The sequence below is a fragment of the Otolemur garnettii genome, unplaced genomic scaffold (assembly GCF_000181295.1).
Source record: "Otolemur garnettii isolate 467f Iridium unplaced genomic scaffold, OtoGar3 scaffold00257, whole genome shotgun sequence".
NCBI lineage: Eukaryota > Metazoa > Chordata > Mammalia > Primates > Galagidae > Otolemur > Otolemur garnettii.
In genome coordinates this window covers 1,113,348-1,130,740 of record NW_003852652.1, presented here as the reverse complement: position 1 = coordinate 1,130,740, position 17,393 = coordinate 1,113,348, and the positions used below count along the sequence as shown (strand labels likewise).

General features: G+C 38.3%; 1 protein-coding gene across 6 annotated transcripts in view; it reads left to right on the top strand.

The window, feature by feature from the left end:
* The window catches only part of PARN (poly(A)-specific ribonuclease), a 169,680-nt gene that overhangs the window by 54,962 nt on the left and 97,325 nt on the right, over window positions 1-17,393 (top strand). For all 6 annotated transcript variants that reach the window (XR_002771253.1, XM_023508549.1, XM_003802729.3 and 3 more), the window contains 2 exons: window positions 13,784-13,839; window positions 14,974-15,060. Coding sequence is in view for 5 of the 6 variants with exons in the window: in XM_023508549.1 (XP_023364317.1) it covers window positions 13,784-13,839; window positions 14,974-15,060 (143 nt within the window). In the remaining variant the exon portion in view is untranslated. The remainder of the gene's footprint in view (window positions 1-13,783; window positions 13,840-14,973; window positions 15,061-17,393) is intronic.

Below are 17,393 nucleotides of genomic sequence, written 5' to 3'. Positions count from 1 at the left end.
AGGAGAGAGAAGGGGGGGAATGGGTGGAGGGAGGGGGATTAGAGGGATCACTTCTAAGGTTTATCTTACAAGGGTACAAGTGAATCTTTCTAAGAGTAGAATGTGAATGTTTTAAAATAATAACTAAGAAAATAAAAAAAAAAAAGAAAATGACATGAAGGCTATATTAACCAGTTTGATGGAAGTGTTTCAGATTGTGTGTGAAAACCCCACCCTATACCCCAGAAGCGCATTAATGTACATAGTTATCATTCAATTAAAAAAAAAGGCTGTCATTTTAGTGAATTGTTCTGCATCTGTTTCATTTTCTAACTGAGATCAGTGTTCTTCATTTATTGTTTGAGATTTTGCTAGTTGTATGATTTTTTTTTAAGACACAAGGTCTTTCTTTGTCACCCAGGTTGGAATGCACTGGCACAATCATAGCTCACTGCAGACCTGAACTCCAGGCTCAAGGGACCTGTGCCTCAGTCTCCTAAGGTAGCTGGTACTACAAGCATGCACTACCATGCCCGCTAATTTTTTTTTTTTTTTGGTAGAAATGAAGTCTCGCTAAGTTGCCTAGGCCTACCTCATGTGATCCTCCTACCTTGAACTCCGAAAAGACTGAGATTACAGGTGTCAGCCTCCATGCCCAGCACCAGTTATATCATTTTATAACCTTAAAGAAATACCAAACTATGGTGGCATGCACCTGTAATCCCAGCTACTCAGGAGGCCAAGGTGAGAAGATCACTTGAAGCCAGGAGTTCAAGTCCAGCCTGGGCAACATAGAAACACCCCATCCCAATTTGAAAAAGAAAAAATGCAAAAGTTATTTTTAAAAGACATTAAAACTCGTGGTCACATGGTGTGGGTAGCCTTCATTGGACTGTCAGGTGGACATGCAGTGGTGTGTCTACAGCCTCTTCGGTGGTGGGGCCTCTGGGCAGTGTGCCCTTCCCTGCACTGTGCCCACTTCAGCACTGGCCATGACCTTACAGCTCCTTACAGTGGCTGTCAGCCCACCTCTCAGATTTGCTTTCTTTTTCTACCATCAATTATGGTACTGAAAACCCTGCTCCTTTGGGAGAAAACTTAATTTGTTTTCATTTGTAAATACAACCAATGATTTCCTATATGGATTTAAAATGCAGAATTTTAAAGAACATAATGATCTTTTCAGTTTCCAGAGATTTGAGCCTCCATTTAGAGCATTCCTGAATCACCTTTAGGACAGTTTGCATGCATTTTTCAATATCACTTTTTTTCTTGAACATCGCTGCATAAAATGGGTTAATACCATCATTGTTTTGTGATTCTTTTATATATGCTAGACAATTAGGGAATGGTTCACATAAGCCACAATCCAAGGCAAGCTCTTGTGTCTTCAAAGAATCGCCTTTGATCTTAGTGCACTTTTACTTAGAGCAGCTTAGTACACTGTATGGTTGTCTGAGGCTTCTTGGTAAGGTTGGAGAATTTTGGTAAGGTTGAAAGTATCTGATTCTTTGTTTTGTTTTCAAGTGTTTGCCAGTTTTCATTGCTGCAGTGGTAGTTAAAGCTTAATTTGTGGCCAGTTCAAAGTAACAGGTTGGACTTTTGCCAATGAGCTGCCAAGAGAATAGTTTGAATAATTACTTGTCGTCTTAAAAGTGAGAACAGCAGCTGTCAGCAGCGATTGCAGAGCGCCTAGTTGCTTGTCACAGTTTGGGCTTTTGGGGCCAGCCTGGCGGAAGGCTTCCATTATTACCTCTTGGCTTTCCAGATAATCCTTGGTGTTTTAATAGTTTTGTATTTTTCTAAGTCAAAATCATTTAATATAAACAAATTATTAATACAAACACTTTTTGGAGAAGCTAGCACAAGTCATTATTATCCAGCTGATTGCGGAATCATCTTTAATGGTAATTAACAACACAACATTGAACATATTGTTGGCCTGTTATCTCAGTGATTTACAGTACAGTGTTTCTGAGTCAGTAAGTCTCTCATGGGACCCAGGAATTTGCATTTCTAGCAAGTTTCTATGTGATGCTGATCTAGCTGGTGATCTATTTTGATAATGGCTTAAGGTTCCATGATCCTGAGTTGTATATTTGAAATGAAATTCTTCAGTGACTAGCAGCCTTAGTCTAGGACACAGTGTCATACAGTTCTCCCTGGTCGTGAAGAATTCTGGAGGTTGGCTTTTTGTGAGTGCTGTACAGCAGGTAGGTGACAGATGAGATGGCTCTTTGGAGATAAACGCATTGTGTAACCTATTCTGCGTAGCCTATTAAGAAACGGAACTGACGTAATCCAGTGTGCTGAGCAAAGACCCTAAACTATGTTGTGCGTGCCCTTGACTTGTTTAAAAGCCAGGATAACCAGCATTGCTGGTAGTGTGTGTACTCTTAGAAGGTTTAGAAAAAAAAAAAAAGATAAATTCCACAAAGGGTAAAATTTGTTTATGTCATTTAGAATGTGAACTTGAGTTACACAGTTTCTTAGGATAGAATTCTGGTGTGAAATTGACCATTGTATTTATAGGAATTTTAATTTTAATCTTCAATAGAGTTAATGTCAATCCTTAAGAGAATAAGTGGGAAAGTAGGATTTCATCAGAAAGCTTCAGAAGTGTGGCAGGACTTCTGCACAGTCTTGAAGGTCTTGACTATATTACAGCCATCTCAAATTTTCACTTAAAATTGAAAAAATGTTTTATGTAAGTGTTAGTCCAAGTGTCTTTTTGATATCTGCAGGTGAAAGTCCTTCTGGGAGAGATTGTTCAATACAATTCTTGGTGATGGAACATCCTTTCATGTGTTTATCAGCAATTCTGCTTTCCTAGTGCATTTCCTCAGATGTTAAGATGAAAACTGTCAAGTTAGATGTTCCATGTGTGAAGTATTTTATCAAATCATTCCAGGGAGTCAGTGCAAGCCCTTTGACAGCCCATTTGGGTGAGGTACACATGCAGTGAAAATGTTTTAATTTTACTTCAGAAGGGCAGGAATATTACCAGAGCAGTGATATCCAAATAGCATGGCATAAGGAGGGCGGGAGGCCTTTGGGAGAGTTTACTTTGGTTCAGTTCAGCAGACACTCAGCTACACTTTTACAGTGAGTTTCACAATTGTGAAACTGGAAAGACCAGAGATGCAGTCTGCCAGGTCACACACTGGGCTGTTATCATGTTCTTCCAGGGTTTGGGACTGTGCAGCCCTCTCTAAAATAAACCCCAAGTAGAGGTATAGGGGAAGAATGAGAAGTGCTATTAATAATTCATTTGAAAGAGATTTCTTTCTTTCTTTCTTTTTTTGATACACAGTCTCATTTTGTCTCCCTCAGTAGCTGGTGTCACAGCTCACAGCAACCTCAAACTCTTGGGCTCAAGTGATTCTCTTGCCTCAGCCTCTCAAGTAGCTGACACTACAGGTGCCCAGCACAACACCCACCTAGTTTCTAGAGACAAGGTCTCACTGATTGAACTCGTGAGCTCAAGCAATCCACACACCTTGGCTTCCCAGGGTGCTAGGATTATAGGCATAAGCCACTGCACCCAATCTGAGATTTCTGTTTAAGTACTGTTAAGTAAACAAACAAGATAGTGTAGGGTTGGCTAAATTAAACAAAAATAGGGATAGGGAGTACTTTAGCTGAAAATGAACTTTTACTTATTTTAATCAGAGTTAATACTTAGAATCAAATGAAATATTAGAGAACAAGTAGCCTATACATTGCTTAAGAAAAGATATTTTTCCAAAAAAGTTTTAAAATATCTACATGGCAAGAGAAATTGGAGAAGCCTCCTTTTTCAAGTATCATCTTTTTTTGTATTTATAGGACAATAGGTTTTCTAAATTTTTTTTTCATAGCTGTGTACATTAATGCAGTCATGGGGTACAATGTGCTGGTTTTTCATAGTTGTGTACATTAATGCAGTCATGGGGTACAATGTGCTGGTTTTATATACAATTTGAAATACTTTCATCAAACTGATTAACATAGCCTTCATGGCATTTTCTTAGTTATTGTGTTAAGACATTTATATTCTACTTTTAATAAGTTTCACACGTGCCCTTGTAAGATGCACCATAGGCGTGGCCCCAGCAGTTACCCTCCACCCATCCTCCTCCCTCCCTCCCTTTCCCTTTTCCCCATATTCTTGGGCTATAATTGGGTTATAGGTTTCATATGAAAGGTATAAATTAGTTTTGGGTGGTGCCTGTGGCTCAAAGGAGTAGGGCACCGGCCCCATATGCCAGAAGTGACGGGTTCAAACCCAGCCCCAGCCAAAAAAACTGCAAAAAAAAAAAAAGCTATAAATTAATTTCATAGTAGGGCTGAGTAGATTGGATACTTTTTCTTCCATTCTTGAGATACTTTGCTAAGAAGAATATGTTCCAGCTCCATCCAGGTAAACATGAAGGAGGTAAAGTCTCCATCTTTCTGTTTAAGGCTGCATAATATTCCATGGTGTATATATAACACAAATTATTGATCCATTCGTGGGTTGATGGGCACTTGGGCTTCTTCCATGACTTACCAATTATGAATTGGGCAGCAATAAACATTCTGGTACAAATATCTTTGTTATAGTATGATTTTTGATCTTTTGGACCTATACCTAGTGGAGGAATTGTAGGATTGAATGGCAAGTCTATTTTTAGTTCTCTAAGTATTCTCCAAACAACTTTCCAAAAGGAACATATTAGTTTGCATTTCCACAAGCAGTGAGGAAGTGTTCCTTTTCTCCACATCCACGCCAACATCTCTGGATTTGGGATTTTGTGATATGGGCTAATCTTACTTGAATTAGATGATACCTCAAAGTAGTTTTGATTTGCATTTCTCTGGTGATTAAGGATGATGAGCATTTTTTCATATGTCTATAGGCTGTGCACCTGTCTTCTTCAGAGAAGTTTCTCTTCAAGTCCCTTGCCCACCCTGAAATAGAATCACTTGTTTTTTTCTTCCTAATACATTTGAGTTGTCTGTGGATTCTGGTTATTAAACATTTGTCAGAGGCATAACCTACAAATATCTTCTCCCATTCTGAGGGCTGTCTGCTTGCTTTACTTACAGTGTTCTTGGCTGTGCAGAAGCTTTTTAGTTTGATCAGGTCCCAGTAGTATATTTTTGATGCTGCTTCAATTGCCGAGGGGTCCTCCTCATAAAATATTCTCCCAGACAAATTTCTTCAAGAGTTTTCCCTGCACTTTCTTCTAGTATTTTTATAGTTTCATATCTTAAGTTTAAGTCTTTAATCCAGTGAGAGTCTAACTTAGTTAATGGTGAAAGGTGTGGGTCCAGTTTCAGTCTTCTACAAGTCACCAGCCAATTCACCCAGCACCATTTGTTAAATAGGAAATCTTTTCTCCACTGAATGTTTTTAATTGGTTTGTCAAACATCAAATGATGGTAAGTATCTGGGTTCATCTCTTGGTTCTCTATTCTGTTCCATACATCTACCTCTCTGTTTTTGTGCCAGTACCATGCTGTTTGGATCACTATTGATTTATAGTATATTCTGAGGTCTGGTAGCGTGATTCCTCCTGCTTTGTTTTTATTTCTGAGTAATGTCTTGACTATTGGAGATATTTTTCTGATTCCATGTAAAACGAAAGTTTTATTTTTTCTAGATCTTTAAAGTATGATGGTGGAGCTTTAATAGGGATTGAATTAAAATTGTATATTGCTTTAGCTAGTATGGACATTTTAACAATGTTGATTCTTCCCAGCCATGAGCATGGTATGTTTTTCCATTTGTTAACATCTTCAGCTATTTCTTTTCTTAGAGTTTCATAGTTCTCTTTATAGAGATCTTTCACATCCTTTGTTAGGTAAACTCTCAAATATTTCATCTTCTTTGGCACTACTGTGATGAAATAGAGTCTTTGACTATTTTTTCCAGATTGACTATTATTGGTATGTAGAAAGGCTACCGATTTATGAGTGTTAATTTTGTAACCTGAGACGCTGCTGTATTCCTTGATCACTTCTAAAAGTTTTATAGTAGAATCCCTGGTGTTTTCCAGATATACAATCGTATCATCTGAAAGTTTGATCTCCTCTGACCCTGTATGGATACCCTTGATCGCCTTTTCTTCCCTAATTGCGATGGCTAAAACTTCCATAACAATGTTAAAGAGCAGTGAAGACAATGGGCACCCTTGCCTGGTTCCTGACCTGAGTAGAAATGATTTCAGTTTAACTCCATTCAGTACAATATTGGCTGTGGGCTTGCTGTAGATGGCCTCTATCTGTTTAAGAAATGTTCCTTCTCCCATTTTGTTAAGTGTTCTGATCATGAAGGGATGCTGGATGTTATCAAAAGCTTTTTCTGTATCAATTGAGGGAATCATATGGTCTTTGTTTTTTAATTTGTTTATGTGATGAATTACATATATTGAACCATTCTTGAGACCCTGGGATAAAACCCACTTGGTCATGGAGTATAATTTGTTTGATGTGTTTCTGGATTCTGTTTGCTAGGATCTTGTTGAATATTTTCGCATCAATATTCATTAGTGATATTGGTCTATAATTTTTTCTTGTTGGGTCTTTTCCTGGTTTGGGGATCAAGGTGATGTTTGCTTCATAGAATGTGTTGGGTAGTATTCCTTCTTTTTCTATATTTTGGAAAAGGTTAATTAATATAGGTACTAGTTCCTCTTTAAAGATTTGGTAGAATTCTGATGTGAAGCCATCTGGTCCTGGGCTTTCTTCTTAAGGAAATTTTGTATAGTTGATGCTATTTCAGAACTTGATGTATGCCCGTCAACATTTCCACTTGATTCTGACTGAGTCTTGGAAGTTGGCATGCTTCCAAGTATTGGTCAATTTCCTTCAGATTTTCATATTTCTGAGAATAAAGTTTCTTATAATATTCACTAAGGAATTTTTGAATTTCTGAGGGGTCTGTTGTTATTTCATCTTTGCCATTCTGATTGATGAAATTAGAGATTTTACTCTTATGTATTTTATTGACCTTTTCATAAAATGAACTTTTTGGTTTATTGATCTGTCGTATAATCCTTTTGTTTTCAATTTCATTTAATTCTGCTCTAATTTTGGTTATCTCTTTTCTTCTGCTGGGTTTGGGTTTGGAATGTTCTTCCTTTTCCAGCTGCTTGAGATGTCCCATTAAGTTGTTAACTTCCTCTCTTTCCATTCTCTCAAGGAAGGCTGGTAGTGCTATAAATTTCCCTCTTAGGACTGCCTTTGCGGTATCCCAGAGGTTCTGATAATTCATGTCTTCGTTATCATTTTGTTCCAAAAATTTGGTAATTTCCTTCTTGATCTCATCTCTGACTCACCTATCATTCAGCAAAAGGTTATTTAGCTTCCATGTTTTTGTATGAGTATGCAGATTCCTTTGTTACAGAATTCAACTTTTATTCCATGATGTTCCTCGAAGATGCAAGGAATAATTTCTGTTCTTTTAAATTTGCTGAGGTTAGACTTGTGAGCTAAGATGTGATCAATTTTGGAGGATGTTCCATGGGCTGATGAGGAGAATGTGTGTTCAGTTTTCTTAGGATGAAATTTCTGTAGATGTCTGTTAAATCCAAATGTTGAATGGTTCAGTTTAAACCTAAAATTTCTTTGCTTAGCTTCTTATTGGAGGATCTATCCAACACTGCTAAAGGAGTGTTAAAAATCACTGACAATTATGGAGGAAATCAAGTTGCTCATGTCTGTTAGGGTCTCTCTTATAAATTAAGGCGCATTCTGATTAGGTGCATAATATTAATAATGGAAATCTCATCATATTGAGTATAACCCTTAACAAATGTAAAATGACCATCCTTATCCTTCCTTACTCTCATTGGTTTAAAGCCTATTATATCTGCAAATAAAATTGCAACACGTGGTTCTTTCTGCTTTCCATTTTCCTGGAATATAGATGACCATCATTTCACCCTGAGTCTGTATTTATCTTTTACGGTAAGATGAGATTCTTGTATGCAGCAAATATCTGGCCTGAGTTTTTGTATCTAGTTAGCCAACGTGTGCCTCTTTAGAGGACAATTTAAGCCATTCACATTAATTGAGAATATTGATAAGCCTGGTAAAATTTTGTGTATCGGATTTTTTGAAAGTCCAGTGGACATTTTTAATCCTTTTGCCACTGTGGAAATTGGAATTTTATCCAAAGTTTCTGAGTGAGTTTACTTTTGCAGTGGAGGATTACACTGGTCATTATGGAGGTTAGGTCTGAGAATATCCTGGAGAGCTAATTTAGTTATGTCAAATGTCTTCAACATGTGAATGTCATTAAAGTATTTAATTTCTTCATCATAAATAAAACTCAGTTTAGCTGGATACAGGATCCTGGGTTGAAAGTTATTTTGTTTTAGGAGATTAAAAGTCCATGACCACCCTCTTCTAACCTGAAAGGTTTCAGCAGAGAGATGTGCGATCCTTCTAATGTTCTTCCCCTTGTAGGTTATGATTTTCTTAACATCTGGCTGCTTTCAGAATTTTCTCCTTCACATTAACTTTAGTGAAGTTAACAATGATGTGCCTGGGGGGTGTCTTATTCAGGTTGCGTCGTGCTGGAGTTCTAAAACTGTCTGCTATCTAAATTTCAGAATCTTGGCATGTCTGGAAAGTTCTCTTTTATAATCCCACGAAGAAGAGCCTCTGTACTTTGCAAAGCAATGTCATCACCTTCAGGGATCCCTATAAGGCAAATATTAGTTTTCTTTGAATTATCCCAGAGCTCTCTGAGAGAATGATCCATTTTTGCTCTCCATTTCTCTTTCTCTCTGAGAGTTTGGGAGCGTTCAAAGGCTTTGTCTTCAGTGTCAGAGACCCTTTCTTCTGCTTGCTTCATTCTCAGATCTTTTAGGGCTGCAAATTTTTGTCTCAATGTGTCAAAATTTTTGGTGATTTTGTCTTTGAATTCGTTGAGTTCTTGAGACAACTTTTGAAATGCTCCTTGAATTTTTAATTCCAACTTTGCCTCTATTCTATTAATTTTATTTGCAATCCAAATTCTAAATTCAATTTCTGATATCTCAGCCATCTGTTTATGAATGAGATCTTCAAGTTGAGTCTGCCATATCCTTCCTTGGGGGGGGGGTTGGTCTACTCTGGTCATTCATGTTACTGGAGTTTTTCCAGTGATTCCACCCTATGATTATTTTACACCGCTTGGCTAGATGAGCAGGTAAGGAGAAGTTGGGTTGGGGACTCCAGGAGTAGTGATTAACTAGTCCTTTGCCCAAAAGCTGGGACTGGTGTCTGTATCTTTTCCCCTAGAGCTTTGCCAAGGACCCGTACAGTGCTACAGCCTGAGAAACTGGGGGCCTGCTTGGTATGGTGGGGCTAAGTGGCTCTGTCTTGTTTTCAGATGGTCTCTGTCCTACCCTAGTGAATCAATTACTCTGGGTTGAAGTCTCAGTTGTGGAGAAATAAAGAGCAATTAAGTCACCCCGCCCCCCACAGGCAACAATTTGAAAAGGAAAATCAAACCTTCCCACAACCACACACCCAGGGTTCCACTTTGGAACTTCCTCGGGTGATTGGCCCAGTTCAAGAGGTCCAAATCAGTTGTCCCAGCCAGCACCAATCTCAGGTAGGAGAGTTTAAAAGGTCTCCAGCAACTAGATAGCAGCTCAAGTTATGACTCACTCTGGTGCTCTGTGAGGTCAGAAGGACCCACCCAGCAAATAAATTAGTCTGAGAAAGTTGATGCCTCCTTCCCCATCCAGTACCTCTGTCACACCCAGTCACTGGTAACCCCAGAGGGCTGTGACCCAGTTCCCTCCAATGAGCAGATGCTCCAGGGGATTGCACCTGCCTGAGTCACAGGGAGATCTATATCTCAGCCAGGCCGCCACTCTCTGCCACCATCCAGCAGGGGGAGGTGAGGCCTGACAACCTCAGGTGCTTAATGGAGACTGGTGGTGGTTCACTCAGTTCCAGCCCTGCCTCAATTGATGTTGCTGGCAAAACAGAACAACTTCACAGAATTTGTTTCTGTCCCGGCTATATTCCACTGTGGATCAGTCACTCTTTTTGTTCACAGAAACTGCGACTCAGTCCCAGTCTGTGCTGCTGCCCGGTTTCGGCTGCAGTTTGTGTTGGGGCCTGCACGGTTTGAGCTCACACTCAGTTGTCAGTTCTAGCCTCTGCCTACCCGCCTTTGTCTCAGCTATGATCCCCTGAGGGCCAGGTGCTTCTTAGGTTCAGTAACACAGTCCTCTGGGTCAGCCCCACCCTGGGAGTCTGCTGTCTCTGGGCACACCTATTCTAGTCCCCGCACAGTGCCCGGGCAGGTACCGCCTCAGGCATACCCTTTACTCACAGAGCCTGTGTTTCGGTCCCAGATCTGTTCTGCTAGTAGCTGCCACCGGAGAAGATGCCTGGCTTCCTCTGGTTGCCCAGAGAGACAAGGGAGTGTCTGTCCCCTGGAATATCCCCAGCCTGTGACCCCTATTATTCTGGTCGCTGTGGCTTCACCACCACTCTGTATGGTTCCCTCTCAGTTGACCATCTTCGCCTTAATCCCATGCGGCAGAATCAGCACAGACCAGCAACAGCCCTTGCCCTGTCCAGACCCCTGGAGAAAATGCCCAAGAATCTGGACTCTATGGGGGACAGGCTTCCAGACCTTGGGGTGAGAGTGGAGGGGAATACTGGGAGTTCAGAATTGCAGGTAGAGACTATATACAGTTTTATGCCTGGCAGGAGAGTGCCATGGCACCCTAGTAGGGGCAGGAGGTCCAGTTTTTAGAGGGTCTCTCCCATGGGATAAAATGGGAGGATGTTTGAACTCTGCTTGCTTGTTTGTATGGTGCAGGGGCCCTCAAACTTTTTAAACAGGAGGCCAGTTCACTGTCTTGCAGACCATTAGAGGGCCAGACTGCAGGCCCTGGGACAAGTTAGCTGCAAAGCAGGACAGGCAGTGGCGGCAAAAACACCTGGCAGCCAGATAAATGTCCTAGGCGGTCTGCATGTGGCCCTCGAGCTATAGTTTGCAGACACCTGGTATGGAGTATACTGCGAGCCCTTCTTTTTTTTTTTGTTTTGGAGACAGAGCCTCAGGCTATCCCCCCTGGAGAGAGTGCCATGGCATCACAGCTCATAGCAACCTCCAACTCCTGGGCTCAGGCGAGTCTCGTGCCTCAGCCTCCCAAGTAGCTGGGACCACAGGAACCTGCCACAACGCCCTGGCTATTTTTTGGTTGCAGCCGTCATTGTTTTGGTGGGCCGGGGCTAGATTTGAACCTGCCACCTTAGGTGTATATGGCTGGTGCCTTAGCCACTTGAGCCACAGGTGCCAAGTATACTATGAGCCTTTATTGTTGGGGAGGGGACTCCTGTCTGCTTGGTAATGGATTTTGTACCTTTTGTTTGTATCCTTGGGGTCACAGCTTACGTCAGCAGGGTTGATGTGCATTCTTCAACCTTCTCTCTGGGCTCAGCTCCAAACCATCAGCTTACTTGCTAAACTTCTGTCCTTTTAACTCCCCTTCTGGACAGGAGCCTCTGTGGAAAGCTGGCTCCAGTCAGCCATCTTGCCTCCATCCCAGTTTTCTAAATTTGTTACCAAGGTTTCATGACTCTATAACTAAGTAAAACAAAATTCTTACAGTCTGGTTTTTATTTATTACTATATTTCCCAGAAGAAATATAGTAATTGTAGATTCAGGGTTGTGGTTTTACTTTATTATATTCCTGTCCCCGACAGTCAGCTAAGATAGTACATGGGACATGCAGGGTTAATTCAAGTGGTATTTTCAGTTGGCTTTTTCTGAGAACGTCTCTAGTTGCTTCCCCTGAGCTCCTCAGTGCTAGTAGTCTTTAAAGCAGCGGTTCTCATCCTGTGGTTTGCAACCCCTTTGTAACAATGAAAATACATCGTGGCATTAGGAAGGTTAAGAACCACTGCTTTAAAAAATGATAGTAAAAGGAATTTTGGAAAGCAAAGCTCAGAGTTCCCCCAGTGCGTTTTTTTGTTTTGTTTTGTTTTGTTTTGTTTTTGCTGACGGAAGGTAGTGGAGTTACTTTCTATTATTGGTTTAATCACATAAATATTTTATGAAGATATAATCATAGCATACAATTTTATATTTTTTTAAAACTTAAGATTGTATTACATGTTATTCATGTTTTAAAGTTTTTGTAGTTATTTTGATGCTTGATATTATATTGAATCTTTGAGCTATAATTTACTGACCCCCACATGTTATTGAATCTCAAGGTTGATTTTGATTATGGGTGTTTTTGACAGCACAGCTGTAAGCATACTATTGATTAGCTTGTGGTGTTCTCTTAAAGTTAGGGTGAAATTTTTAATTATTTTTATGATGCTTGTTCTGATTCGCTAACTTTTAAGGATTTTTTCTTTTTTAATTTTTTTTGTTTTGCAGTTTTGGCTGGGGCCGGGCTAGAACACGCCACCCCTGGTATATGGGGCTGGTGCCCTACTTCTTGAGCCACAGGCACTGCTGCCCTAATTTGATTTTTTTAAGTTTACTAAATGAAGAATTGAAAATTATATGCAACATGACAGTATTGAGCTTTCTAACCCAGGATTAACTTCTAGGTTCTGGTGGCCGGTAGTAACGATGGCTAGAGAACCTATTATGTTAGGTGATTTATACATGCTGTCGTCTTCTGGCATTGCAGGTAGTATTGATGAAATTGGATAAAATAGCTAATAGAACCAGAATGGTAAACTTGAGCCTAAGTTAGTGAACTAAAGGTAAATTTGGTTTCTTAGGTGTAGTTTTGGTTTATTAAATTATAGGCCAGACAACAAATTCTCAAACCACATAGTACCCTGACTTTGTTTTTTCTGACATTAATAATAGAAGAGTGTTTTCGACGCTGATGGTTCCAAAACTAGCTCATGCCCTGCTTGGCTTTTGAATGCCTGGTACTAATGTGCCTTAATTGTGGATCAGTGAAGCCAAACTAATTGCTTGTTGGGCACTTGGATTGCCTTTTTAATTTGCTGGATAATGTGATCTCCACCAGAAATGTACAATACATTGTTATCTAAGTTAAAAATCATCTTACAGACAGAGCAGAATGCCTGATATTTTGTCCATAATCTTGCAAATAAAAGAAAATTGAACGGCATTTCAGAGAGTTGTAATTTACAAGTGATCTTTAAAAGTGCTTTTGTATCCATTTGGGAAGATACACATAAAATGACTGCTATGGTTTATATTAGCGTGATAGTTGTTTGGGTTTTTTTATTTTTATTTTTACCAAGGATTATTTTGCTTTGTGCATTTAGTATGTTTTAAATAATAATATAGGCTTTTGAGACAGTCACTTATTTCAGATTGTGTAGTTCGCCCAAAGAGAACAGCATCCATCTAGTGACTTGGTGTTTCATTAAAAAGAAGAAACCTACTCTGTCATCCTCAGCTCACTAACACCAATCGTAAGAGTTACTTTTATAATTTGTGGGAACACTTGTTCATAGTTTGATAAAATAGTTAATATTTGTTTTCTGTCAGTTCCCTTGAACTAACTCAACAAGGTAGCTCTGCACAGGACTTTATCTTTTGATTCTTTGACTATTAATTTCATTCATTTAGCTAATATTTACTGAGCAGGAACTAGGTGCCAGGACTGTTGTAGGTGCTGGGTCACCAGTTGTTTTGTTTGTTTTTCTACTTATGATGATAAATATTTGGCCCAAGAGAAAATTCTCTAGAATGAATTTCAGAGCTTTAGAAATGATTTTAGACATAGAATAATATAATTAAGGCACTTCTACTGAAAATTTTATAAATGCCTACATAAGGTTTGTGAAAGAAGATAGCCCATTAGCTATTTCTTTTTGTAGGTTGTTTCTTATGAGGCTCATGGATATCCCCTATCTAAACTTGGAAGGACCAGACTGTAAGTAAATTTTTATTTTCTTATTGCATCTGTACATTTAAGTATGTGATGTGGAAAGAATAACTGGAAAACTATTACTAAAAAAAGAGCCTTTTTACTTAAAAAAGGGCAGTGATTTTATGGCTATTATGAAGACTATGCTTAAGTTAATGGGACCTTTCAAGCTTCATTAGTCACCTCTGTGAATATATTTTTTCAGTTTGTATATTGCTTCAATTAAAAAAAAAATCTTATTATTTCATTTTCATTTCGAACTCTTAATTTCATTATTTTCAATAAATATTTATAATAGATTTTAAGGCATATTAGGTGTGTAAATAACTTTGTAAAATTTCTATTTTCCAATTATTTGAGTGTGTACATATTTAAATTTAGTAGATTGATTTCCTGTTCTCTTTTTTTTTCTTTTTCTTTTTTTTCCTCTTTTCAAAACCTTAGAAGGCCAGTCTATTTGGAATTTAGTTGCTGCTTTTTTTCTTCTATTTTCCTCTTCTGTCCTTGATTTGTTTACCTTAATACATGGAATTGGCATGTAGAGATAGGTGAATTGTACTTGGTGATAATTGCTGCAGTGATAGTTTGAGGACATACTCTTGGCTTACCCTCTGTATTAGACTTATATTTTAGTTTGTCATTCTCACAAGAATTCTGAAAGCTAAATATCTCCATTCCCAATAAATAGCCAAGATTGGTTAGAGTGGTTTGGTCTCTTGCTTAGAGTTGCATAGTTAAGTGGTAGGTATGGTATTAAGAACACAGGATTGTGACTCAAGATTGCCTTTACTCAAAAACAATTAGTCTATTTAATTTGGACAGTGCCTTTTAAAAAAAGACTTATAGAAAGATTAAAAGGAGAAAGTTAAATGTTTAATGAAACTTCTTGCACAGAGCAACCTTTTCCCCCTCTTTTAAAATAATTTGCACAGGAATTTCAGAAGAGATGTTTGTGCATAGAATTGCTAGGGTTCAAGTTGTTGTGAGTTCCTTAAAGTATTAGAACCTGAGATCTAGATTACCATAATCCTATTAATCCTAAGAAGTTCAGGAGTTGTTTATTATAGTGTCATCAGAGAATCACTGGTATACTTGGTCACTTTTCAACTATCAACATCACATCAAAATTTTGTCTTGTAGTGCAGCCTAAACGAGACCACGTTCTCCACGTGACATTCCCCAAAGAATGGAAAGCCAGCAACCTTTACCGACTTTTCAGTGCCTTTGGTAAGTAAATCACAAGTACAGATTCCTTCTCAGGATTTTGCTATTCTTTTGATGTAGGTGGTGAAAGATAGATCGCTTCAGCTTGGGCAAAAAAGAATGCTGATATTCAAGGTCTTAATTTCACTCATGGAATTTATTTTGGTTTAGGATTCTATCTTTGCTCTAATACTATCTGATGAACTTTTAGTAGCACCTTGCAATGAAATGCTATGAATTCATAGAAAGCAAGATATCGTTACTATAACTGCTTTAACTCCTAATCAGGGAGAACGGCCTAGGCTGAGGGTAAGTCATTTCCAAGATTAAATTCAGAGAAAATGTCTGTTTCATAAGGATAGGTGGTCTCTGCCTGAGATTGAAGAATCAAAGCAACAAATAGAAGTTTGAGCAGATCAGGATTTGTGAAACAGATGAGGTTGGGCAGTTCGCTTTCCTTTTCATCAGGGCACATGCTTAGGTTAATTTGAGCAGTCTTCTGATGAGGGGCTTTTAAAGACCATTCTGATTGGGTAGCATAATAGTCCCCTTTTTATTTGAAGAAATGAAATATTTAATTGTTTGGATTAAGTGAAGGCAACAAAAACATAAATGTCCAATAGTAAGAATATTTAGTAAATGTTGATATATCTCTTCAGGGACAGTATGTAGCCTTTTTAAAAATATTTTAAGAGTTTATTAAGAGATGGTGTTTATATTTTAACATTTGGAGCAAAAGCAAATATAAAGTAGGCTTCCTGTATAACTAACACTATTTTTAAAGGATTACAGAGATTAGGCTAAAATAAAGTATCATGACATGTTTCCAAAGTATCTGAATGTTGTAGATAGGATTTTTTTTCCTTTATGCTTTTTTCTGTTTTCTAAAATAAGCATGTTTTACCTTTTGCAAGTAAAAAGCTTTACATAGTTGTTATAGAAAATATGCAAAAGATATATTTCTGGAAAATTTTCCTAATCTTTTTGAAATTTTAGTCCTGCTTTTCAATTTAAATACAGATTTAGAAATACAGTTGAATGTCAAGGCTTATTTCATTTGAAAGCTTTTGTTGTTTCTTGTTAAGTTCTATCCCTACATAGTCAAACTTACTGTCTGGATTAAGTAAAATTCATTGAGTAGAATTTTTTTTCTGTTGAATTTTAAAAATTAGCTGAATAACCATGGGCAAATACCCACCCTTTATCTTTATTTTGTCATAAGAGGTGATGGTGATGATATTATTTATTAGCATATTATAAGGATTGAGCTAGTCCATGGAAGGCATTTAGTATGTAGCTCACAGTAACTACTCAATAAATGCTAGCTAGTATTTATTTAAAAGGTAACACGTGTAACTGAGCATTGTGGCGGGCACCTAGTCCCCGCTACTTGGGAGACTGAGGCAAGAGGATCGCTTATAAACCCAAGTGTTTGAGGTTGCTGTGAGTTCTAATACCAAGGCACTCTTACCAAAGGCAACAGAGTAAGACTCTGTCTTGAAAAATAAAAGGTAACACATACATGTAGGAAGTTAAATTTTTCAGACATTTTCTCTAAATTTAATCTTGAAATTAAGACCTTGAACATGTGTGAAGGTAACACATGTAATTGGGTAAGTTAGTATGTTGCCTTACTGTGCGGCTGAAATCAGAAAGTTTTCTTTTTCCCTTTGTTAGTAAAGCAAAGTAATTTTCAAAAATTTCCAGCCTTTTAGAAGGAATGAAAACTTTTTATTGCTAAATTCTGTTGATGTTTGCCCATTTTGTACAATCTAGTGTTTTGTACTTCTTTGAGAAGCGTGGTAGCAGAATATTTAGGTCTCTGCTTTTTCCTTTGGTTTCCTTCAACTTCCTACCTCTCATCATCATCTGCCTCCTGGTAAGTGGGTTCTGCCATTCCATTGTTTGTGTTTAGCCTTTATTGCGTAGTCCCCTCTGGATGGGAACATCGTCTGTTTCACCATATTGCTCCTTGCTCTTCTATTTTTCTTCTGTAATGTGTTTTGGTTTTTTTTCTCTGGCTCCTTTTCTTTGCCTCCCACAGTATCCTGCTACCTTGTTCTCTTTACCTGGCTTTGATGCCAGTACTGAATTTTTCTTATTGCTGTTTATATTTATTGACTTATGTTCCCCATTTTTAATTTTTAAAATTGGTGTCTCTAAAAATAAATAGTTGTGATTTTTTTCCCTTTTTTGAGTCAGAGTCTCACTATGTTGCCCAGGCTGGAGTGTAGTGGTACAGTCATAGCTCACTGCTATCTTGAACTCCTACACTTGAGTGAGTCTTCCGTCTCAGCCTTTTGAGTAGCTGGGTAAGGTGTGTACCACTATGCAGGCTATTTTTTTTTTTTTTTTTT